The 25,158-nt window shown below is 44.9% G+C and overlaps 1 protein-coding gene across 1 annotated transcript in view; it reads right to left on the bottom strand.

The window, feature by feature from the left end:
* The window catches only part of FANCM (FA complementation group M), a gene marked incomplete at its 5' end in the record, with an annotated part of 67,047 nt that overhangs the window by 6,412 nt on the left and 35,477 nt on the right, over positions 1–25,158 (bottom strand). Inside the window, 7 exon segments of the mRNA XM_026051507.1 lie at positions 2,479–2,616; positions 3,137–3,205; positions 3,243–3,394; positions 4,923–6,690; positions 18,051–18,203; positions 18,848–19,005; positions 24,039–24,273. Coding sequence (XP_025907292.1) covers positions 2,479–2,616; positions 3,137–3,205; positions 3,243–3,394; positions 4,923–6,690; positions 18,051–18,203; positions 18,848–19,005; positions 24,039–24,273 — 2,673 coding nt within the window.

A 25,158-nucleotide genomic window follows, 5' to 3' on the forward strand; every position in this document is an offset into this window, starting at 1 on the left:
AGCCCAAAGATCAGTCCCACCACAACAGAAAGGTGAAGCTGGAGCCAATTCACAAACACTAGCCAAAGGTATAGGGCGAGGATAGAGTCAGAGACTCCTAAGTTTGGAAGGGACCTTTAGAGATCATCTAGTCCAACCCCCTGCACACGCAGGGTCACCTGGACCACAACACTGCTTGCATTGCATCTACACTAGTCAAGACGTACCAAGTTTACTGACACATGGCAACAAAGCTGCCCAACAATATACTTTTTATAAATCTATTTTTACTCATTTTAGTTTGGAATTACTTACAAAAAATGAAAAAAGGGCAGTACAAATTAGCCTGGATTACTCTGAACTTCAGTCCCCCAGAAAATTCAGATGCAAACATCAAATCAGTTTGCCCTCTTCTATTTAGGACTTAGGTTTATTTCATCAAACACAACTAAATACTGAGGAAATTCTCTTCTTTCACTGAAATTGCAACACTTCACACAGGAGCCTCAGTAAAGGAGACATGATACAAACCTTGCAGCTCCATCAGCAACAGAACCTCCAAAGGATGTCCAGAGAAACAAAACAGAAAGAGGCCTTCTCAGAGATACTTACGCTAAGCTATATTCCCTTAYAATTTCAGCTATAAAGCATGGAAGTAAAATATGTGGAAAGAAAAAGAATTATCATTATGTATCTCAATTCCTCCAAAAGAATGATTTGTTTTCCCTCAGGATGGTTGGAATATAACATACTTTTTACTTTATCACAAGGAAAAGTGAGACATCTTTTGCACATAATAAGCGACATTTCAGATTATCCAGACTTTTCCAAGCCTTGTCCCCTCGAACTTACTTGCTCACAGTGCTCAGTCAGACTGGCAGGCATTAGCAACAGTCCCTGCGCTCAAGGAGTTCTGAYTATTTTCAAATACACAAACCTTCTTTACCTGCCTGCAGGAAAGARCACACAGTGCTTTTGCCAATTACCCTTAATCCTTCTCATCTGTGGAAGACTACAGAGAGGACAAACTCTGCAGCAACACACTATGACAGCAGAAASTAATAGCCCAGAGTCTGGTCACACACAGGAAATAAAGTGCTACTAGTTCTTAAATGATCTGTTGAATGCCACTCAGCGAGGGGGCTGTCCTGGTCCTGCCGGGCTGTGCCCAAGCTCAGCTGATCCGGTCACAGATGAGTGCCACGCTACAGCTGTGCAGACACCAGCACGGCAGCGGGGCCAGCACAGCGGCTTTGTGTCCTGGATCTGCTGAGGATCCGCACTGACACGTTCACCCACACAGGGTTTCGGCTGAGAAGGCAAAGGGAAATTTCATATGAACAAATATAACACACTCCTCTCTATGAAATTTGGGTTTGAAAAAAAAGTTTAAATAAAATTGAAAACAGATCTTATGCCTCCTTTTTCCTTTGCACTCCAGGACAGAAAGTACTGGCACTACAGGGAAGTCTCCATAATGGAGATGATCCTACTGCCTAGATGTGTGCTCCTGAAAGGCACTGTTCAGGCTAGGAACCACGAGCTACTTTTCTGTGTGTGTTGAATCAAGCATTAAAAACATGTAGTGTGCCTCGTAGTCTCAATTACTGTAATCTCCTCCTAGAGGAATGCAGGTGCATGCCTATCCAAGAGCTCTTCAACTTATTATGAGTATATATACTAAAAATTTTATATACATATTCCTATGTATGACACAATATACACTCCTAGTTCTGCATTCTGGCAAGTTCCTGATGCACTGACAGACTAAAGTACAAAATACTGAGCCAAGACTTAAGCTTTGGTTGGAGGGAAGCATCTACTCTCTTAAAAAGTCCCAAGCTGAAACCATTAGTAGGTAATATATTCATATCTCAAGTGTCCTAGTAGCGTGAGTTCTGGCAAAGAACCTACATTTCTCAAATCTAACTAACCTTTGGATATCTCCCTACTTGCAGTGTAAAATCTTTTTTTTTTCTATGGCATCAGAACGGGGGGACCTGGGGWCTTCTCTGAAAGTCAGGCAATGGAAGTGACAGTTAAAATTATTATCCAGTGCTCCCAGGTTTCATCTCATCTCCAGTGTGGAGCTAAAAGTGAACTGCTGCCCAACTGCATGTCTACTGTAATACCACACTGGACTTTAAGATTCTACATAATGCCATAAAAATAGATATATACACACACAGGCACCAGAATGACTCTGTGACACAGTAAGTTTTTGTCCTAAGGGTGTGAAATCAGTGTTGAGATTTTTTGGCTTTTTATGAGGTTTTATGTTTAGACAAATAAGAAAATATTTTGAGTTTACTCTTGCAGTTTGGACACAAAGTAGAATGACACCAATTCTAGTTTTGGTTCTTCTCTGAAGCATGGCAAACCTCTATACTTCCACACGTAGAGCTCCGACAAAGCATTTCAGTTATCTAGTTTACAACTCCAGTGCAATCAGCTCCAAATTTGCCCTTTGAAGTGTTCAAAGGGCACGTAAGCCCCTACCTTGCGTGTGAAGTTGCTCTTGACCTTTTGCCGTTTCGCACTCCTTAGCTGTTTCTCCCTGCAGGSTGCTGTGCTGCTCTCCAGGGTCCTCCTGGGGTTCTTGTGAAAATCCATGCTGTCATCGCTGGACACATCTGACTAGGGGAACATGCCACAGGCACTTTAATAAGCAAGGCTAAAGCAAGCAAAGTATTATAATTACACAGATATCCTTCAACCTACTTTTTTTCATCAATGTCTGATTTTTCAAGCTTGAACGTACAAAACAAAACAATAATGCTAACCATTCTATTAAATTGAAGAGTAGCAGCTCTTTAGAAAAGAACAAGAAAATGTGTTTTGGGGAATAAAAATCAGGTTAAATGTGACRTGAACAATTTGTTGACTCAAAGCTTGCTGGAAGAAAGGCTATTTTAGTGCCTCTCACAAAGGCTCAGCTCTTATGTCTACAGCAACAATTCACTGCCAAACAAGTACAAATTAATCTTAGGAGAACTTGGGAAAGAACTGAAGGAAGGAAGAGATTACATTCAGATAGCACAAAATCTTTTTAGTAGGAATGCTTGCCTACTGATTGGAGGAAGATTATATGTTTAAAAATATAACCCCTAAACAAGCCTGTGCTATTTTCCTCCACCACCCCAAAGCGCACACTAACCGTGTTCAGCGGGTGTCTACGTTTCYTGATGGCATGAACCGGTGATTCAAAATTGCTGACATTCATAACCTATGTCAACAGAAAAGAGTATAATTGCAGTGAGGACTTGTGCTTCTATGTTTGGGCTTTCTCACCGCCTTTGCTTCTCTTGTCCCCCCCTCCCCGCAGTAAGACTCACATCAGGGGACTTCAAAACATTTTCTTTTTTCCTATTTTTGACACGGATAACAACCTCTTCTTCACTTTCACTGCTTGTTCCTACAGAAAAATAGCACACAGCATGTGTAAGAAAAGGTATTGTTCACCACACAATGCTGCTATAGCCAACCACCTCTTACAAAACGCGCCTCTTAACAAAAGCACCCACAAGACAGATTGCTTATTGATCTGGGTGGTCAACACTGTTCTCGTCAGCCTTGTTAACCACAATAAACAAGTTCCAGCTGAGAGGCAGGATAAATCCTGTTTGCCCGGGGACTTTCCGAGTGATGACCACAGGCAGGAYGGCTAAAGCAAAGGGAAGGTGAAAAATGCCAGGAAAGGGCAGGAGCTCCTCGAAGGGGGCTAAGAGCTGCAAGCCTGGTGGCACGGCGGGGGGCTCCCCTGCGGCTCTGGCACTCRCCCGGGTGAATCTCTTCATGGAAAAGCTCGGCCAGGGACTGAAGCGGAGGGGCCCTGCCCATGACAGCGGCTGCACTGCGAGGCAGAGAGCCCTCGCCTGGGGCTGCGCGGGCTCCGGTCCCGCCGGCGTTCGCTGGGCTCCATGCGGGAGGGCTCAGACACCAGCCAGCCTGATGGCCCACACCAGCCCATGGCACCGGTTCGGGCTGTTTTATTAAATACATTGCAGCATTTATGATTTTTTTTCTATTTAACAATACCTATATGTATTGTTTGATACACGGAGTGCCTCACCTATATGAGGCAGGTGTTTGACAGTGCAAGGATTTAGGAAAGGTTGTGGCTTTGGGCAAATGGGAGTATTCAGGAAATCTAGAGACCAGCAGACAAATGCAGAGATAATCAAAAAAAGGTGCTTAACCACCAAACAGGTTAYTTGTGCTTTATTTCAGTGTTTAAGGACAATAATGCAACCATTCAGGAAAGCTCAGAAGGCYCTTTCCTAGGAAGGGAAATGGGAAGGGATGCACTAGTGTCTGCAGTACAACAGAGCGGGGCGATGCGAGTAAGATCCGCGAGGGTTGAGAAGGGGTTGGAAAGGCAGCCACAGGGCACACAACGGTACAGCTCACACCTGCCGGCAGCAGTAGCACTTGCAAAGAGATTTCACAGAACTCTGCGTACTCTACCTAATGCGTATATATGTGTAGAGCAATAATGCAAATATGTATATATGCATTCCAACCCCAAGTGGCTAGCTAGYACATGGGATGTGTTAGAAGATGTTATGTTTCTGGAAAGTCTCCTCATTGAGCCAGTTTTTGGTACTATAACCATTATAGCGGTTGTATGGAACCTCCTTCCAAACTGGTCAGAACATAACCAAAGATTCAAGAGATACTGGATTCTCCATTCTTATTTAAGCACAAAGCAACTAAGCTCACCACTGAAACCCCTACCTTCAATGGGAAGTGCATGTGAAATATGCAGGTTTGCATCTTCTTGCATTTCAATTCTTCCCGAGGGAAAATCAAGTGTATCCAAGACTGAACTCTCAAAGTGAGAGTCTTTCTAAGCAGGCTCGTATTTACCTTTTCGGTAAGTGGAATCTCTTGAATCTCCTGCCTGACACTACAGCAAACATTCAGGGAAATTCTTTGGATACCTTCAACAGCCAGAAGCTTTCTTCCTGCTGGGGCAGGCAGTGAAGCAGCCAAAGCTCCAGGCGAGCCCCTTCCTATCCTGTCTCCTGGCTTCCAAGCAGCCACCGTTGCATCCCCCAGCATTTCCACGTGCTTTGCCCTCCAACTCGGCGACCGCAACGGTGTGAAGCTGTCTGCTCTCTCCAGACTTTCACAGTCCCATTTGGGCGGTGTTTGAAGCCTGGAGGTATCATTCAGTAGTTTCTCTTCAGCAGATTTAACAYCTGCATAGTTGCCACCAGTTGCTTTTTGGACATTATTAGCATTTGCATCTTCTTCTTCTTCTAGGATTTCATTCTCGCACTCTTCAATAGAAAAGCCCAGATCAAAGGTAACAGAAAACAGTTCTTGGGAACAGTCACCCAGATCATCATCATCATCTGGGAATTGCTCTGTCACCTCCTCATGCTCTGTCACCTCCGCGGCTCGGATTTTACGGCTCTCTGGTGGCTCTCTGGTGCCGAGGGCATCCGAGCAGCACTCGGAGCCTTCCCCTGATGCTGGCCRAGGCGCAGCCTCCCCCGCGTGTGACAGGACCAAGTGCTCTGCATGTGCAGCAGAAACATCATCACCTGCATCATAGATGTGTTCATCTTCAAATAAATGTATGCTCTTCTCTTCATTAGTAACTACTTTTGTCTCATTAATTGGAAGATCTTCTCTGTCTTCCTGAATGCAGCATCCTTTTGATGGATTATTTGCTGGAGTGTGATTTATTGTTAGTGTTTTTTTAGGTATTTCTGTAATTTCTGTGAGTTCCTCGCTGTCAAACACAGTATCAAAGCTGTCACTCCAGTGAAGCTCCTCTTCGGCTGTAGCAGCAGCGGCCTCAGAAGGTAACACAGTCTTTGTAGGACAGCCGTTCACAGAGACGTCCAGCTCACGGGTGACTCTCAACACAGGAGGATTTTCCAACGGCCGTGGCGAACGATCAGCTTCAGAAGAAGCAGGGAAGACCCTGTCCTGCAGTCTGTCTGGGGAACTGCTGGGACCAGCATTTTGAAAAGGACAAATCGCTGCTTCTTCGCTTCCCATGGAGCTTTCAAAATCATCAAGCTTATTCAAAGGGGGAGGAGATTGTGATAAAAGCCTTTGCACATTGGAAAATACACCTTTTAACCAAGCAGATTCCTCAGATGATGTCACAGGTGCAGATGAATGTGATTCGGGAAGATAAAATAAGTCAGAAGAAACAAGTGACTTCTCAACTGTAAAGCTACCATAACCSGAATCTGCATGGTTGGCGCCCAGCGAGCTGGAAGCTTTATCTACAGATTTACCTTCCTTTACCAGGACATTTTCATGATTTACAGCACTTTCACAGCTGTCACATAAGTCAGAAAATTCATTTAAGTCAAATGTCACCTTCTCTATTTCATCATCTTCCTGGCTGCCCTGGTCAGTGTTTTCATCCAGCGCCAGTCCTCTTGCTGTGAAAGAATCTAAAGCACAAGGTTCTGTAGGCACCACAGGCACTTCCAAATTTACACCCAAAGTTCTGAGTGTCTTTGTGTTTGTTATTTTAAAATCGGAAATGAATTCATTCTCAGTATCATTTRTGTAAGGCAAAAGTGCTTTTGTTTTTGACCTGTGAACCAGGGTTTTTCTAGCTGATTGTGCTTTCAGATCAGATGCGGAGCTGGGCTTGCAAAAAGGGTTTCCATTCCTTCGGACATTAAYATCTTCAATGCATAAGTAAGGCCGAATCTCCCGTTCATAGCTGCAATCTCCCTGTTGAAAAAAGAAAGTGCAATACTTATCATGAATACACACAGACTTACACTTATTAGTAGGAGATTCTAAATAAGTGCCACATTTATTCCTAAAATTTCTTAAGAAGGAAAACAAAACAAAAAAGTAAAACCTTTTGCATTTAAGTTTGCAAGTTTCAAACAAGTATCTGTTGGAAGCTGAACTGCAAATCCATGCTTGGGTGGTCAAACCTGAATGATTAAGATGACCAGAAGAAGTCATGTATAGTTAGAGATTTAGCAGGCATTAAAGGCATTTAGCAGCGCTGCAATGCACAGCACTCCACACAGGCAAACAAAACACCCACCTYACTCAAGTAAGAGCAAGCCTGGAATTCTCATTTCTCCTCATACTGCCATTWTTGCTGCTGTGATGAACGTTACATTATGAACTTCCAACACATACAGAAGTTATTTTTTCAGTTGATACTTATTAATCTTATGTTCACAAATATATTCACATGCCTTTTAAAATGAACGATTTTCCACTTTTAAATAAATACAGTATTACATTTCTACGAATAACATAATTTGACATAATTTGATCTTCTACAATTAACGGCAAATCTACCGGCCCTTTTCAAAGGGAATTAACTATAAAAATATCCTCAAAAAAGGCAGCGGCAGATTTTGACATGACTCCCAACCGAGTCTCCGTTGGGATACCTCGGGAGAACTGCCCAGATCGAGAAGCTGCCACAGAGCTGTTCTTGACAGTGACTTGGCCACAGCGACCGACAGGATAAACCAGTAACTCTGTGAGCCCAGAAATGGATAGTGAACCTTTCTTGAAAGAAGAAAGAAGAAATGGAAGGGGCAGAGCTCTTGCAAACGATACACGTGGAGCTGCTGCTAAACCACCCAGCGGTGCCAGGCACAGAAGGACGCCCGGCGCGATACACAAGGAGGTGTGTGGACGTGCTGGTCTGGGGCCGGGCTGCTGGTACCTAACCCTGCGTGCGGCCACGGCCTCCGCGCGCGGGTGACCTAACCTGCCCTTCCTGCGCGGCCGAGCAGCAGAGAGCTGAGCCGCTGGAGCGCCAGCCCGAGCGCCGCGCGACGCCCGCCGCCGCGGGTCCCGAGGCAGGTGTCACCGGGCCCCACGGCACCGCGTATAGAGTAAGAGCAGCAACAAACAAAAAGGCCTGGGCACATTAACTTCACAAATGTCATCTGAGGGGGCCGCACGCTTTGCTGACGAGGTAACGGTGCTGGCAGCGATGTGCTTAGATAGCTCTGAGCACCGCCATTGGACGTTACACGCTGTTTTGATCTCAGTATCCAAGCACTGCAAAAACACAACATATATTAAGTGGATTAAAGACTGATTAGCTGCCAAAGCGCTAAACCACGAACCGCTGTTCTCCAGCCCATACACTCCTGAAAGGCCCAGCACACATCACTCTTGGTCCTACATTATTCCGCCTTTATATCAGTGACCCAAAATAAAACAAACTCAGCACTGATCAGACTTGCAAAAAAAAAAAAGATGGGGGAGGCTGAAGAATAATTCAAATGATGTCTGGACAAGGGGTCAACTAAGGAAAAGAAAAAAAAAAATCTATGCTTTAATATGGCCAAATCTGAAGCTGTAGATTTAGGAACAAATCACAGAACAGTGTCATGACATCCCAGAGACCAAAAGAAACTCAGGAATTAAGTTCCTGACCTGCTAATAGCAGTATGTAATCTCTGGCATCCACCAAACTACATAATTCAGGAACTAGGGCATGGAAAATATGGTGTCTTATCTTCTGGTAAATCACAGAAGCTATAATAAATAATCAGTGGATGAGTCTTCTCCACAAGAGGTTCATATTGCTTTTGAAATAAACCCCATTGATTTCAAACCCATTAGATTCCTGCAAAGCAGCCAACAAGCAAAAACATGAGCATGTTCTCAGGCACACAGTCGTCTTGGCTTTCTGAAAGGATTTCAAAGTCATTGTCAAAGGCTTTGAAGGATCTCAGAGAGCTGCCAAAACAGGAAAACATCCCGCATGGATAAGTAATTGGGTAAAAGATAGAAAAGAGGAATGAGTAGATGTTGCAGTGAGGAAGTTTATGAAGCCACTACATATGCATGTGATTGCCCTGTATTTTGAATTGTATAAGATAGGTTTAGTCTCCTTATCTCAAAGAAAGATTTACTAGAATTGGAAAAAGTTCTGAGAAAAGCAACAAGAATAAGCAAATGGCTTTCTCTATGAGCAGCAATCAAGTAAAATAGGATCCTTGAGCACACAAAAGAAATAACTATTTGAGGATGCAACAAGCTTGCAAAATCACAGGTGGCCTGGGAGCAGCAGGCAGGAATGAGCTGCTCACCACCCCTTGCAGGACAAGAGCTGGAGCAGAAGGACAACTGCCCACATCCATGGCAGAGCAATCCAGTAAATGTCCCCTTTGAAACCACATCCACCTGAGGAGTTTCCTGAGGCAGAGAGGGTGGGAGAGACTTACAAAGAGTGTTATTCCTAACACGTCCCCTAWGGGGACAACAACAACAAAAACTGCTTTACATTCAAGGTGAAGTACTTTAAAGACAGAAACCACACCCGCAATACAACACATACGCTTACAGCGTATTGCCACAATCGGAGAGGCAAACACAACCACTGCATTTTGTTATTAGCAAGGAAAGAGCAGGTTCAAGCGGGATACGAGAGCCGATGTGACAGGCCCAGGTGTGGCACCAGGGACCATGGCCAGAAACCCGAAGTGGGCTTCTACACAGCCAAAAGCCACGAAAGTTCCTACAAATGAACCTTAGTGCGCAAGACTCGGGACGTTCAGCCTACACAGTTGGGCAGGGAAAGGCAAGGGCTGGCCTAACTTTAAGCRTATTAAACGCATGCAACTGAAGGGAAATAGGCCCAAGCGCCTTCCATTTAGCGGATAGAGAGATAATAAACGGCCAAAGCAGCCCTCAAGCAGCAGTGACGGGGGCAGCCAGCGCCTCTGGCGGCCTCACGGCACGGGTCGGCCCGCCAGCCCCTCTGCTCCGGAGGCCCCGCGTCCYGCCCGGCCTCCGCGGCCTCGTGTCCTCCTGGGCCTCCGCGGTCCCGTGTCCCACCGGGCCTCCACGCTGATTGAGGAGGCCGAGCGGCTGCGCCTCAGCTGCGATCAGCACGTGGCTTCGGCTCTGACACCCCCCTCTCCTATTCCTGGTGGCCTGCCCTTAGTTACGTGCCCWAACTACACAAAAATTAGTTTTTGTCCTTAAATTGTACTTACAAGATTTCTGTCCTTTACTGGAAGCCCAATTGACATTCAGCACAACTACTTCAACAAACAAGCAAAAAATCAACAAGTCATATCAGAACATAAGTATTAGTCATATCTAGCTATATTTATGCATATGAGTCTTCATTTCTAAAATTACCTTGACTACCTTTGTCCTATAACAGGACTGATAGCGGGAGGAAAGAAATAAAAGCAAAGAAAAGGTCGATGTGTGAAGACAACAGGTCGGAAGACAAATTTAGCATCGAGGGCAAATGTTAGTAACCTAATTTCAGGCTTACACGGGGTTATATAACTGTTCTAATTTACCTTATTCCACTTAGTCATTCAAAATACTCTCTCCTATACAAAATACTTTCTCCTAGGACATCTAGTCACTGCATACACAGCTGCAATTATCACCTTTCAGCCTGATYGTGCACAACTCGTAGAGACTTAATTTACCCGACCGCGCGTCCGGGAGGCGGCGAGCTCCACTGTGTGTCAGCCGCCCGTTAAGTAGGTCAGGCAGRAGGGGAGAGCAGCCCCCTCTCCCGCGAGCGCCCTGAAGCGATGACCTTGCTTGGAATTACTGGGTCAGTTCAAAAAGCAATACATTTCTTAATACAGAAAATAAAAAAAGTGAACTTTTACATACTTAAACTTTACATTTTTAAGCACTACATATGTGTGTATATATATATATTACATATATATAAATATATTTAAAACATACAATTGCAATTTATAATCATAGAATCATAGAATCATAGAATGCCGAAGGTTGGAAGGGACCTCAGAGGTCATCGAGTCCAACCCCCCTGCTCACGCAGGGTCACCTAGAGCATGTGGCATACATAATATGTATATATAATTGTAATATATAATATATAATATATATATTACATATATATAAAAACAGTTTTGCTTATTCCAATTTCACACTCTAGCATTTATATTTTAGGCATCTAGGGTCTGAATTAAAATTAACACCACCTTCTCCATCCTCATAAGCTGCTTCAGATATATATATATTTAAAAACTAGAAAAATCCTGGAGGTTTTGCTATTTGAAAAAGAAAATATAAGTCTGTAAATAGATGTTTATACACATTTTAACAATTTCAACTTTCATAATTCAAATCTTGACTTAAACTGGGGTAAAACCATCCAAATAACTGGCATTCAATTCTGGTCTGCCTCAGAACCTGAAAATTCTGTTTTCTGAACATTGGTTAGATTTGGGGCAAACAGGTGTTTGTATTTTTAACACTAATAAGCAATAAATGCAGGTAATGTAGTTAGAGTGGGCATTTTTCCTTGGCTGATGTTTTAAATGCATCTTATTGATAATAATTACAATATGTAGGCTGGTGGTTCTCACGAGACTTTTGTACAAGTAGGCAGATAGCAGACGTGCATATTCCAGTCTACTTGAATGACAAAGTTACAAATTTATCCACTCCCCACAGGCACTTATTTTTCTAGGACTGGACTAAACCCCTTTTTTAGGCTGGATTTATTCCTCCAATAGCTGAGCTCCTTGAACACAGACCTCACGAGGGCTCTGAATTACCCTCCAAGGCCAGAAAATACCCCTTCTTTGAAGCTGCTTTACATAAAAGCCTTCACTCTCTATTATTGCCTAGTAATAAGACTGGAAAAAAAAAAAAAAAAAAAAAAAAAAGGAAAAAACTCCCGCAGTCGCCAGAGAACAGCTGCTCCAACCTGGTCTTGCCTCTGGCCAGCAAGAGCGAGCGGGTGTAAAAGCAAGAAAAGCCCTGGTGTGCTCCCTGCGCACAGACAGGGCCAGCTCGCCTCGGTGACGCTCGGCCAACGTGCCAGCCATGAGCTTATCTTTCCAGCYCTCATTGGCAGCTTCAACAGCAGTACCTGGCGCTTTTTTTCACAATTTAATTACATTTTAGGTGCTACTTRCTTTAATTCAAGAGATGCAGGGGAAGAACGCTGCTGAAAGGCCATGGAAGGGCAGACATACCCAATAACCTTAGACAAATCTGTAGCTGTTTTTCCCAAGCAGCCTAAGGGTCTTAAGAACCACAATTTCCTTCTATAAAAACAGTGATCTATCCAACAGTATCACACCATCGATGTCATTTCCAATTCTCACCCGTTCCTAGCAGGAACGGTCAACTCTGGCACCTGCTCCAAAACCAAACGCCGGTCTGATGCCTCCCACCCCTCCGACAGCCAGGGCTGCTTATCCACCACCAGCAAGCGCTTCCCAAACTCGTATCCACGGACCTGGCATCCTTGAGGAGATCCTCTCTGCTCCTGGCAACCGGTTACTACGAGCTTTTCTTTTTGTACCTTTTTGGTATACAAATTTCAGGGACTATTTGACTATATAACAAATACAGCTAAAAAAAAAACAGGGAGAATTATTAGTAAAATATGGTGCGCCCTTGCAATCATAGAAGCGGGAATCATTTAGAGGGTACAGAGGCAGAGTGGATGTTCAAGGATATCTGAAATGTTAAAAGAATTAATTAATCTGTGGTTTAGTAATGCCTTATCTTACAAAACTTTCTGGGCTGGTGAGAGTCAGTTAGTATGTCAGGTGTCCAACCTGGAACCACAGATTGCTCCGTTAGTTAACGTCACAGATATGTTAAAGCTTACATTTGTTATTTGATTTATTTTGCCTGTGTGCAAAAGATGCCTATTTTTGTGTTCAGCACTGCAAAAATAAACAGAAGGGTCCTCCTCTCCCCAAAATATAAAAGTTGCAGGTGAATAAAGAGCAGTGATTTGGATATCAACATATAATTTCCATCAAAACAGACAGCAAAAGCATTCCTGAAGTGCAGTGGCCATAATCATATCCTAAACCTTACTGCTCTTCTATATCAACATTAAAAATGCGAACAGCAGCAGCTATAGCCAAAAAAAATACCAAACCATTACAACCAAAAGTACCTTTCCAATTACAATAGTGTTTCAGTGTTCTAAATAAATGGCATTATACTACACTAAGCCTTACCCCCTGCAAACCACTGCAGCGCACGGCAAAACACAGCTAGAATATTATACCCCACAGAATGCTCTACTACTGACTACTGACCATGGGGAGGGCAAAGAAGAGCAGCCACCCTGGTGATGGAGCCCCAGAGGAGGCAGGAAGGTGAACACGCAGGTGGAACGGCTGCGGAACCCGCAACGCACCTGCAGTTCTGGGGCTGAGCAATCTAAACAAGGTCTTAATTAGAGTGCAGGCTGGAACCATTTGGCAACAAGATCAAAAAAAAAATCAATACAGTACAAAAACCATTTTAATTGGAGGCCAAGGTTTCCAGCTTTGCAGGTTCTCCCTCCAACAGCCTTAACCAAGAATGAAGCCAACAGCTTTCCTGCATTCCCCCTGCTCTCTCCCGCGATGGGATGCGCATGGGCAGCCTCTGCACTGAACTTTCTCAGGCACCCCCAAGCTCTCGGATCTGCTTTGGTTACCTGTCCCCTGCTCGGTGAGCCAGAGCGCCCAGCAAAGGGCTCCCGTAGCCCAAGTCAGCACTTTCACAAACCCACTAGCCCATCTCGTTAACACCATAACGAAGTGTCTCTTGCTGTGTTAAATTATTTGTTCCTGGCTGGGCAAGAAGTCTTGTCATACTTAATATCAGATTCTTCTGACCCAAGATGTACTGTAGTCAATGAGGGTCTACCCGTTTCGCTGCCCTTTCTTGAATTTCTTTCAACTCTGTATTCAGAAACTGCTGGAAAAAGGTCACAGTTGGCTGGAAACCTTGTATTTTCCCCAAGAAGTACATGCAGGTTAAAGCTTCTAAATCACTGAGAGAATCTTTTGCTTCCTTACGATTTGAGGACCCTCTGAGAGCGTTTTCCCTTTGCCGGGCATTTCACCTAATGAATCACCCCAAGTGAAATGAAKACAGCTGACACGCTTGGCTTTGGAGGCCGATCTTGGGGTTCCTCCTCCAGGCTCTGCCCCCCRGCGCTTGGTGTCAGAGGTAGCAGGGACAGCCCTCCCTGCGCRAGCCCGCGCGCCTTGCGCTGCTCTTCCGAGGAGGGGATTTGCTTTGGCTACAGCTTCTCATGGGCAGCTCTGAGCAGGGACACAGACACTCAGTGACACCATTTGACAACACAACGACTTTTAAAGAGTCCCTAAGAGTTGTCTAATTCCCAGGGAATTAGGAAAAAAAATGCACTTTAATATTTCCTGTTACTGATATGGAGACAAATACATTTTCAGTAAAAATGATTAGTTTACCCTGACCTTGTGTCCAAACAGTACAGTTTAATTTTCAAAATGCTTAAAAGCCACTGAATTATTTTGCATAAGGACAACTTGATTTGTTACCATGTTACACAAAAATCCCTGCCAACAGTGTGTTGAAAATCCATTCCCATCTGCCCGGCTCTCGTTGCTGTAGTAATAAAGCCACCCAGGCATTAAAGGCTTTTCTGTAGTGGATGTGCCTGTTCCAGGGTTCATACTTGGGGTCTCTCTTTTCCTTTGTTTTTCCTGAATGTTCCAATTTATTCTGCGAGTTATTAAAATCATATAAATGCAATATACAAGTAACAATTATTCCAAAGGTTTTAACTTAATCTTTTCAAAAATATGTAATTCTTCATTGCGTATTTTAAAAAAATCTATTATGCAAAAATACCTGTAAATGAGACTTCTTGAAAATCATTACTTGATTTTTTTTTAGAATGCCTGAATTCAGGGTGCTTAGAAAGCCCTGGGCTTGCATTAGCAATATCCTGATGGGTGGGCTGTGCATGCTAGAAAGCTACATGTTACATTGCTTCCCATTTTAGATTTAAATTGTAAGCTTCCAATCAAACCATTAACACTCAAGTTTTCAAGGCAATATGGCAATAAGTGTACAAGACAAAGGGATAAATAACTGAAGACTGCCCTTGAAGAAGATGCAGCGGTTCCAGGGCCAGGCGCAGAGCACGGCGTGCTCTTTACCTGGAGCTCTGCAAGGCTTTGCCACAGTCCTGCCTAAGCTGGGGAGACGGGCTTTGAACGGCCGATGCCCAGGACTCTGCATGCTGAGGAGCAGCACGAAGCGCGGCCAGGGACGGTGACAGGCGGTGTTCGGGGTGACAGGCGGTGTTCGGCAGTGCTGTCAGGGACGGTGACAGGCGGTGTTCGGGGTGACAGGCAGCGTTCAGCAGTGCTGCCATCCGAAGTCTTCCTCATTGACATGCGCGGGGCGCATCTCACCCGCTCAGCTGGTCTGCAGATGATAGCAGTGGAGGGAAAGCAGCTGACACGCTTGAGGGCAGGSCTGCTCTCCAGAGGGACCAAAGAGGCTGGCAGAAACCTCAGGACGCAACATGAGACAGCAGCGTGCCCTTGGGGCAAAGGCTGCTCACAGCCGGCCGCAGCAGCAGCACCGACACAGGGGACTATTCTCCTCTGCCAACATCGGCAAGACCACATCTCAAGTGCTTCATCCACTTTCAGGCCCCSCAGCACAAGAGCTATTTGGTCAGACTGCAGCAAGTCCCTAGGAGGCCGCAAGCCTGTCCTGGGGCTGCAGCACAAGGACGCTGCACAAGAAGGCAGTGGGAACAACGTGTTCATTCTTCAGAAGAGAAGGATCTTACTGGCATCTCCAGCTACTTAGCGTGAGGGGACAGGGAAGCTAGAATTCTTGCAGGTGAACAGTGGAAGGCCAGAGCTAATGGGCACAACGAGAATCAAGGGAATTCCAACAACATATTAGACGGATTTTTTTTCCACTAAGAGCATAGCCAAACGCTGGACCTTGGGCCCACAGAAGCTATCCTAGCTATCCGAGCCTCGTTGCCATCCTAGGAGATGCCAAAAATCTGCTTGGCAAGACTCCAAGCAGCCTGATCTGTGCTGGCCATGCACTGAGAAAAGGACTTGACCCGAGACCTCCACAAGTCCAAATTAAATTSATCACTCACAACCTTCAACCGTAGCAGAGTTGAGTGCTGGAGAGAGGTAGGGGCACTCACCAAGAGAAGTAATTTAGAACAGAGATGGTTTAAATAATATAAATTTATGGGAGAGCTTTGACGGTCTTGAACCTTGCCAGCTTGGTCTAGCTGTGGAAAAGACCAGCAAGAAGGGCCGTTGGCAAACTGGGTGTTCCCGTTCCAGCTTCTGCCGCGTYGGCCTTGCCAGGCACGGTCAGAGCTCTGCCAAGTGCTTTGTTTTTCCCTAGAAGAATTCAACAGGGTGGAGTGACGTGTCAYGCTGCCACCTCTCCTATTCCGTAGAGTCACTGGCTGTTTGCAGCATGGGAACAGCCTCCAATTACACATTCCTCCTGATGAGAAAGTTTTGCATCTCCACCTATGACTGGTTAAGGCAGCTGAGGGAAAGCTGGCTGAAAGTCAATCCAGATAATGACCGAAATGCTGAGCAGAGGAGCAGCTGGAGAGACACACAGGGCCAGCTGCACTCTGACTGTGAGAACATCAACTAGAGTGCATCACAAGTAGGTGGCATTTAGATGTTCAATTATGAACAGCTGAAGTCAACTGTTCACCATGTGCTGTCAGTCAACAGACCTATCCCTTCCTCTCTGATGCATTTCTTCCAACATTTTCCCAGGAACGTGACAGGATCCAGGATCACTGCAGTGTGGTGGACACGAGGCCGCCTGGAGGCGGAGGAAGGAGCTGGAGGAAGGAGCTTGTGCTACCAAGTGCATCCTCACTCCATCCCCCCGCCACCACCTCCTGCCCCAGCCGGTACAGAACTCGCCTCATCTCTTCTGGCAGGGTTGGGGAAAGAAGAATGAAGCAAAGATGACTTGGTGATTAACAAATTTGTTATCTAAATTTCTCAAGGTGTCCAGGTTTAAATTAATAAAGGTAAACCAAATTATTGGTTTAWCATCTACGACCACTTCGAAGGTGTACTAGAACTGGGACAGACCACTTGCACTAACACACGTTCACAGCAGAAACCTAAGTCTCCAATACTGTGAGTGTCTAATTTGGTGGGAGGGAGGGAAACTCTCAACTAGAAGATGAATTCCAAAATTTCAACCATTTTCTTGCCTCCTGTCTTCTTCCAGCTCTGCATACCCAAGCTCYCCTCCACGGGCTCCCTCCCTGGCAAGCGATCCCCGATGCCTGCCCGGGACGCAGACGCTGGCGGGCGGCGAAGGCGCCACCGCTCCGCGCTGATGCCACGAGCCCAGCACGGCACCCACAGGCCGCCCGCTCTCCCATCAGCACAGCTCCCGGCAAGGGGCACAACTGCCACCTCTCTGTTCTCCTCCTTGGCTACTGCATTTACCCAGGATATTGGCAGCCTAGCAACAGATTCTCATGACCCAAAAAGCCTCAACCCACCAAAAAGCCTCAACCCACCAAAATGCGGTATGTGCAGAACATGCAGAGCCAGAAAGAACAGTGTGGTGAACATTTATAGTCCTGAGGTGCTGCCGACAGACCTACGTCTATGTGCATTTTTCCCACAGACATCTTTAACTATGAATGTATAGATGCTACCTATAAATGTTGGTAAACAAAATCCTCATCTCCCAAATGGTTTTTGTCCATGCTTCTTTCACTACACTCTTCTTATCCCTTAATTCTTAGGGGCAATTGGGTTTTTAATTAGAGCTCATGCAAAACAACTTAAAAATCCTCAAAATACAAGTACATTAAACAAGCAACCCACATTCATCATTTTTATTGGATGTATTTAACTCCCACACATGGTACAAAATTACTTTTGATTCCTATTATACTCTGGAATAATGCTACTATCACTCTTCRTGATTTTATTCTTTAGTGTGATTTGTTCTTATGTCTTTTCCAAAAGATTGATCTTTAGATCCATTAAAAGAAGAATGCTCATGCGTGTTCCTTTTTTCTTTTTATGAAAATGTTTTTAAACAATTTCTGTAGGAAAGATTCATAATAACAGAACGCAAATGACAGACATTCTGTAAATAAAATTAAATGCACGCTGCCCCTTTCATACTGCTTGATTTACTCTGATGAAAACACAACTAACRTTTGTTCCAGCTGGTCAGACGGGAGAGCTCTCATTATTTTTTAGATATTCTAAGTGTGCATTAAATATGTATGCGTGCTTCCACACAGTCAGGCTTAAGCACCTTACCTGTTCGTGTCTCATCAGCTCTATCATTTCCATGATGCTAATAAAACTGTGGCAACGATCCGAATGGTCAACCATAGAGGTAGGGAAAGGGCGATTCTGCCAAACTCTCCACTCGGACAAGGACAGTTCACGAGTTCCCTCCTCTTCAGGCTTCTGCAGGTTGGAATTCAAATTAGCAAGGAGATTTTGATCAAGAAATCATTCACCAAAAACAACTTCAGCAACAATAAACAACAAATAATCCAAATGCAGGAAAGTTTCTAAACATCAGGACAGTTTCAGCCTGCTCTAAAATGAAAACAAATGTTTTGTGTGATCATGGTTCTTAATCAGCTTAAAAGCTGGGTTGTTTCAAACGGTGAAAGGACACATATAAACTCCCATTTTTACCTGGATCAAGACAGAGCTTGCAGAATTTAAGCTTTTCTTTTAGCAATATTATCATGGTTACTTAAACAAAGGAATGAAAAAGTATGGATAAAATACCATCACAAATAAACAGCATTCTGTATCAAATTTTAGGATGCAAATTAAAAACTTATTGAGTACTGGGAGATTACTCTTCTGAAAAGAAAAACAGACAGAAAAGCGACCAAAAACAGGATCCAAAAAAGGACTCAAAAGGGTCAGTATTTTGTTTTCAGACATTTAATTCCTGATTTTTAACTTCAAAAAACAATACATAATTCTCAAAATTGTGTTTTTAAGACATCCTTCAAATTCATAGCTAATTTTGTTAGCTAGTATTTCCTCTAGGTCTCCTGTCAAAGGCAGCATTATATTTAGATTTAACTCACTGGTGTTTCCTCCAGGTTTTCTAAGGTTTCAAACCGAATTGGGGGCAATTTCAATTCCTTAACTCCATCACTTTCTTTAAGCCTGTAAAGTCTGTCCCATATTTCAAATTCCTCGGATGACAGAGACCAGTTCTCATGACTGTGTGTTTCCTTAGTGCCTAGTAGGGAAAAAGAAAGAAAACATTTGGGGAAAATAAGTTTCACTTTAAGAAAAGAACATACAATGAGAACTTTGTGTGGTATGAGTCAAAAAAAACCCTACATACTTTATGCCATAACCAAAAAAGAACCAAAAACAGATATATACAATCTGCTGTGAGAAACAAAATATCAAAATACAGTTCTATGTATTATAAATTGGGTTAAATTTATCTATAAATTCATTATTTTGGGGGAGGACCTTACATAAACAAATACATAGCTATATATGCACGTGTCAAACCAATGCACCCTATGAACAGCACAGCAATCAATACACAAGGAAAACATACGGTTTAAGTTTGTAAATGTGTTTCTCAAAGGCCTTAGGGAACACTGCAAATGTTTTTAAAAATGTTTTCTTAACAAGAAAAGCAACTCTTTAAACACAGAAAATGCCACCAATTCGCTACACCATTGATGTTTTCTTAGCCAGCCCCTGGCTCARTCTCAGGGCACTCTGCGAGCACGAGCGCTCGGAGGCAGCTCACGGAGACACSGCCCCAAGCCCCAATGCTGCTCGGCTCGAGCACCAGCAGCCCCAGGGACCAGGAGGAGCTGGAGTCACCTGCAGTCTGGCAGCCAGCTCCAACACAACTGCTACTGCCTCCAGTGTGCGAGAATTAACGGCAGATCCCTACAAAGGGACACGGACGCCAAGAGTATGGAATACCCAAAGCACTGGCCTTAAAGGGCAGCTGGAACGTGCCTGCTCTGAGCCTAGATAATATGAAGCTTGGGGAAAAACAATTAGGTTAATTTGGCATTCACCTCAGAAAGGATTTGGATGAACCTGTAGCCAACATCCTACTCTGAATTAATGCCACTTAGGAGGAATCAGTCTGGATCTCTCAATCCGCTCAAACGATACCTGCTGGAGCCGATGGCATGACAATGTTTGTGAGGACTCACAACCAGACCTCTCAAGAAAAAACAGAAATAAGAGTGTACAAGATAAATATTACTATCAAATATTTTTGACTGAACTCTAGGAGATGTTACATGCTTCATAACTACCACAAGGATGCAGCAGAGGAGGAAAGAGGCCTGACAGACCATAAGACAAAGACCAGCCTGTCTCTGGGTTCCTCCTTTCCTCCTTCCGTTTGCAAAGACAGGAAGGAGCAGAGCATCTCTACCTGTGCCCTTACTCCAGGGCAGCACACTGCAGTGGTGAATCACACTGGAGCCCCGGGCTGAGCACTACCCGGACGAGGCAGAAAGGGCAAGAAGGACTGCTCAGATGTAGCCGAAAACCAAGGCAGCCAAAGCGAGTAGGATAACTAAAAACGTCCACTGCCCCCTTATCATTTGCAAGGAGCTGCAAGAAGATGGCATGGCAAGGAATCACATGGCATCTTCGAGCAGCAAGGTGCTACAGAGGAAAAAACAGACATTGGCAAACAGTTTCACAGGCAATCTGATTGATCTGTTGATATAGATCGGGGTATCTCCCGTTCCTGAAGGTGTTTGGCAAGACCCTGCTCCCGCACTCAGGGAGAGTTCTGTGCCAAGGATGCCGCCCACCACATCCAGGAGGCCGCAAGGATGCAGCTGATGTCCACTCCACATTCTCAGCAGGAGAGCTGAGAATACTGAGGAGGTGGGAGCTGGAGTCTGCTCCTGTGCTCGGCTCAGCCACCAACCCCCCTCACCCTTACTGAGGGGAGCTCCAGCAGATACCACACCGTGACAAACTACCTTAAAGCAAATTACTGTGCAAGTTGTCGTTCCTCCTTTTTAACACTTAAATCTCCCCCACTGCTGCTCTGCGCAGCTCGGATGAGCCAATGTCATGTACTCCAGCAGGGCCACAGTGTCATGCACGGAGACCCAACTGCAACGCAGACGGTCGGGGACCCGGGCCTGCCTAACAACAAAGAGGGAAAATGCAATTTCAAATTTAATGGTTGGTAAAACCAAAGAAACTCTTGTATTTTCTATGTCCGGTAATTATAAGTTGGAGGATTCATTCTTAACAGAAGGGAAAGGTGTGTAACTAGGAGAGTTCTGCAGAGCTCTCCTAAATAACAGCTTGATAAAAACCTGAGCAAGTTGCCCATTGAAACAGGCAGGTATTTTTGTACTGAATCAGGGATCCTGAYGTTCAAATAGAATAGTATAAATTCTGCAAATTATGATGCGTGCTGTTTTTGCACAAAGCCACTATTCAGAGCATGAAAACTCACTGTGTGGATGAAGAGCACTCAAAACTAAAAGCAAACTTCAGAAAGAGACGCAAAGATGTTTCAAAAACAGATGGATTAAACTATCAGAGATGAGTAAGGAGACCACGTTCACCAGCACTGCTCAGCTTATAGGCAAACTCAGTGTAACCAACACCGTAGCAAAGGTAGGAAGTTTCCATGGGGGTGATCAGCCTCAACACTTAGGGAATGGAAATTACTGAGAGATGTGGCTCTTGCATTAATACTCTAAAGATAAGCCGCAGTTATTTACAGTACACTTTGTGGAGAGCTAAGCTGCATGCTAATGATTAATTGCAAAGTGCCAGAAATTCTTATTTAGCTCTCAAAGGAAAATCTCGCCCGACTTTGGCGCTTTGGGCTGTGCAGGGCTCTGCCRGCTGCGGGGCAGGCGCAGGGCGGGCGGCCCCACGCGGGGAGCCCCACRAGGAGCGCAGGGCTCGGCCGCAGCCCCGGCCCTGCCGAGAGCCCATKCGGAGCAGGGGGAGCTGAGATGAGCTCAAACAAGAGCCTGCATAAGCAAAAGGAAAACGCACCATCGGGAAAGCTTAATTCAGCTTTYGTCCTGAAACCAGTGGGAAGGAGCAACCCACAGGAGGCAAAGGAAAAACATTTTTTTAATATAATTAGATTAAGCAAAGCAGCAGATGATTGATTTTTCAAAGGCAGAGGCCGAACACTGCCTCAATCAGATGAAGCAAGTTCAATCCTGAGGGAAACGGGCACGATGAAGTCGATAGGGGCTCATGCCTGGGGCCGCACTGAGCACCGCAAACCCTGGATCCGGACAAGGAATCAGCTTAAACTACTGAAGCACAGGTTGAGAACAGGGAGTTCTCAATTAACAGCTATTGTTAGAGAAAATAAACATCCAAGAAGAGACTCCAGCAGCTTTCCCATGGAGTTTTCCACAGCCACGTGGGAATGCTTCACTGCATCAGGACACGAAGTCTGAAAAGGTATCGGCCACGTGGAGGCCTCACCACTGCTGTGCTGGAAAGCTACTGGAAAGGCATCAAAAGCCACAGATACTAAACTTCTCTTGCTTCTTCTCTGCTCCTTTTACTGCACTTCCTAATGTGCTCCTCAGTTTTAGCCAACGAGAGGGAGAAAAGAAAGACTATCTACAACATCTTCACAACTGATTTTCCAATGTGACAGGGAGCACTACAATAGGAAAAAGAGAAAGAAAAAAAAAGCCTTTCTCTTCAAGATTTATTGCAAGTGTCACCAGCATCAGAAGCAGATTGTCACTTGCTTCAGGCAGCAATGAACAGAACTTTGATAAATCCATACAAAGTTTTTTTTTTTCCAGATGAAGAAAGTTTCAAGAACTTGCACTCAAGTGGCACCTGCGAGACAGAAGTCAGCCACGTCCATCTGCAGCAGCCGGCAGCTCCTCCACAAACCCTGCGTGCTCCCGCCGAGGCGGCTGCCAACCTGCTTCGCACAAAAGCAGCCGGTGATCACAGCCTTGGAAGCGCTATTCCCTCAGCGGGAAACGTGCTTGGCGGGTTGTCTGCCTTCTGCACTGACCGCCTCTCACTTCCATCTCCTACAACAGACTTTTCCAAACATTCTGAAATGATGTTCCTAACTCCATGTTTTGCTCCCCTTATTTCCTGGCGCCCCGCRTGCCTGTTTACACCAGCCCGGTTTTCCTGGTGCTCCGGGCTGCGCACAGCACGAGCCGGACACAGGGACGGCGGCGCTGGGGGCGTCACGGCGACGATGCCACGCAGGGCTGCGGCACCCTGGCATGGAGGGAGCTCCGGGCAGTACCAGCCTCTCTCCTTTGCCGTTTATCCTGCAAAATGGGAGATCACAGGAACAAGGGAAAGCTCCTTTTTTTTTTTTTTTTTTTTTTGCATGATTTCATAGCCTGCTTCCCCCTCCTCTGGTTCAGCCTTCTGCTTTCATTGGATAATTTTCAGAAAAAGATCAGATGTATATTTTGATGATGAGAAATTTAAGCTCAGAAGCCTTTAAGAACATTAACCCTCAAGGTCTAACTACACAAATACTGAAACACAAAGCTACTGAAGGAGTTTCTTCCTTCTAAACAGTTCCTACTGGTCTTTAATACTAACACAAACTTAGCATTAAATTTCCAAGTATTTACAGAACAGTGGCTTTTTCCTCCTATATTTATGATAGTTTTTATGATATTTAGTTAGCTGCATATTCTGGTGCCACATGAGGGAATCATYTGAGAAGCAATTATTCTTTTTAGATTCACTTTTCTTTAGTGCTGGGCAATGCATAAACTACTCGTTTCCTTCTTTTTTTTTCCCCAAAGAAATTTTTACTTTTAATGCATTTCTGTGCTATTGTCATTTGTAAAAAAAAGCCATTCCTTGCATAAATAAAATCATTAAGCCCAAATGCTACAGATAAACAACAGATTTATCACAGAATAATCACTAAACATTTAGTGACAAATATGTGATCCGACACGGGTTGTCAGAAGCCTTCAAGGGCATCGCTAACACTTGCCTCTTCCAACTGAGCAGCAACTGCAGTTTCTGGCCCTCACTCACTGGGGAAAAGGAAGCAAATGTCTGATTTGAAGCACAGACAGTTAAGGGCAGAACTGTCATCTGAGGAACRGGAGGTGGAATCCAGGCAGTCGCCAGCACAGTCTCCCCCCTGAAAGGTCACAGTGACACAAAGGACACTTTCACTACGGGCCCAGGAGCCGTGTGAGCACRCACTTTGGATATGCTGTAATATAACATGAGATAGCAGCTTACACAGTGCTTACAGAAACACCATAATCCTCTTACCAGTGACACAGGAAAAGAGAGCAGATTTATTCTGGAGAGAGCTGGATCTCCTCTCTTTGGAGAGCACTCTTGAATCGTCTGGCTCATGCTTTTCTGTGGTGATGAACATTTTATGCAGCTTTGGATTTATGCCTTCTGGAATCATACGTGGGCTATGCTGGTAAAAGTGAAGAGTTTTGTTTTCCACGATAGCTTTGTGAATGCTCCTCTTGTTCGACTGGCTTTGATTATAAGTCTGCAAAAGACAGCACAAGTCAGGTGCTGGGGAACAGTTTTCCTGGCAGAACTTTACCAAGAGCCAAAGCGCGCCCGAGCCCGGACGAGGCTTCTCGCTATTGCACCACGTTCCACTATGAAGCTGCAACAGCCTTTACAAGCATACGCAGAACAAAACCCGGTACAAAGCCCAGAGCCTCCTTCGGGACAAGGTCACTCAGGCCACCACAAGTCTGTGTTCTAGTACCAGCCTCGCAGTACGACCCCACGTTATGGTAACAGAAACAGGAAAGAAAGCAGCACAAGCAGGTGGAGGAAAAAATACAGCAATATGGTTGCACTGAAAACACCGTGATTGTTACCTCAAATAAGGAGGACTAGGAATTGTTTTTTTAAGATGTTTCCATTATCTAGATCAAATCAAATGTGAATAACCATCTTTCATGTCTAGGTAAAACATTCAAAGCAGCTGTGGTAAAAGAAGTAACAAAGAAAATGATTGTTCTTTACATTGCAAGTGTTTCTTAGAATATGAAAGCTTTAAAATATACCAGGCAAAACAAACCCCTTGATATAGAGCTATTTACAGGCTGCATACAGATCAAAAGTAGGCGCAGCAGCCAAGAAGAAAAGAACACAGAGCCCTTGCCAGGAGGGATCCACGATCTGCCATGGATACAGGGCTGAGGCAAATGAGATTACAGCAGCCCAGAAAGGAGGTCAGGCCGAGGGAGGCACGGGCTGCTTGCACTTGTCACCCGTGCTGCCAGCCCCTTAACCACATCCCTTTGCCCTGGGAGACAGAGCGAAGGAGCCTCGCGTGGCCCCCGCTCCTGCTGGAAGGTGCCACGAGGGCAGCTCTGCTCGGAGGCGGCTTTAGGAAACTGCAGCAAAGCAGGTACAC

The sequence above is a fragment of the Nothoprocta perdicaria genome, unplaced genomic scaffold (genome assembly GCF_003342845.1).
Source record: "Nothoprocta perdicaria isolate Ctin4 unplaced genomic scaffold, notPer1 scaffold_76, whole genome shotgun sequence".
Classification (NCBI taxonomy): Eukaryota; Metazoa; Chordata; class Aves; order Tinamiformes; family Tinamidae; genus Nothoprocta; species Nothoprocta perdicaria.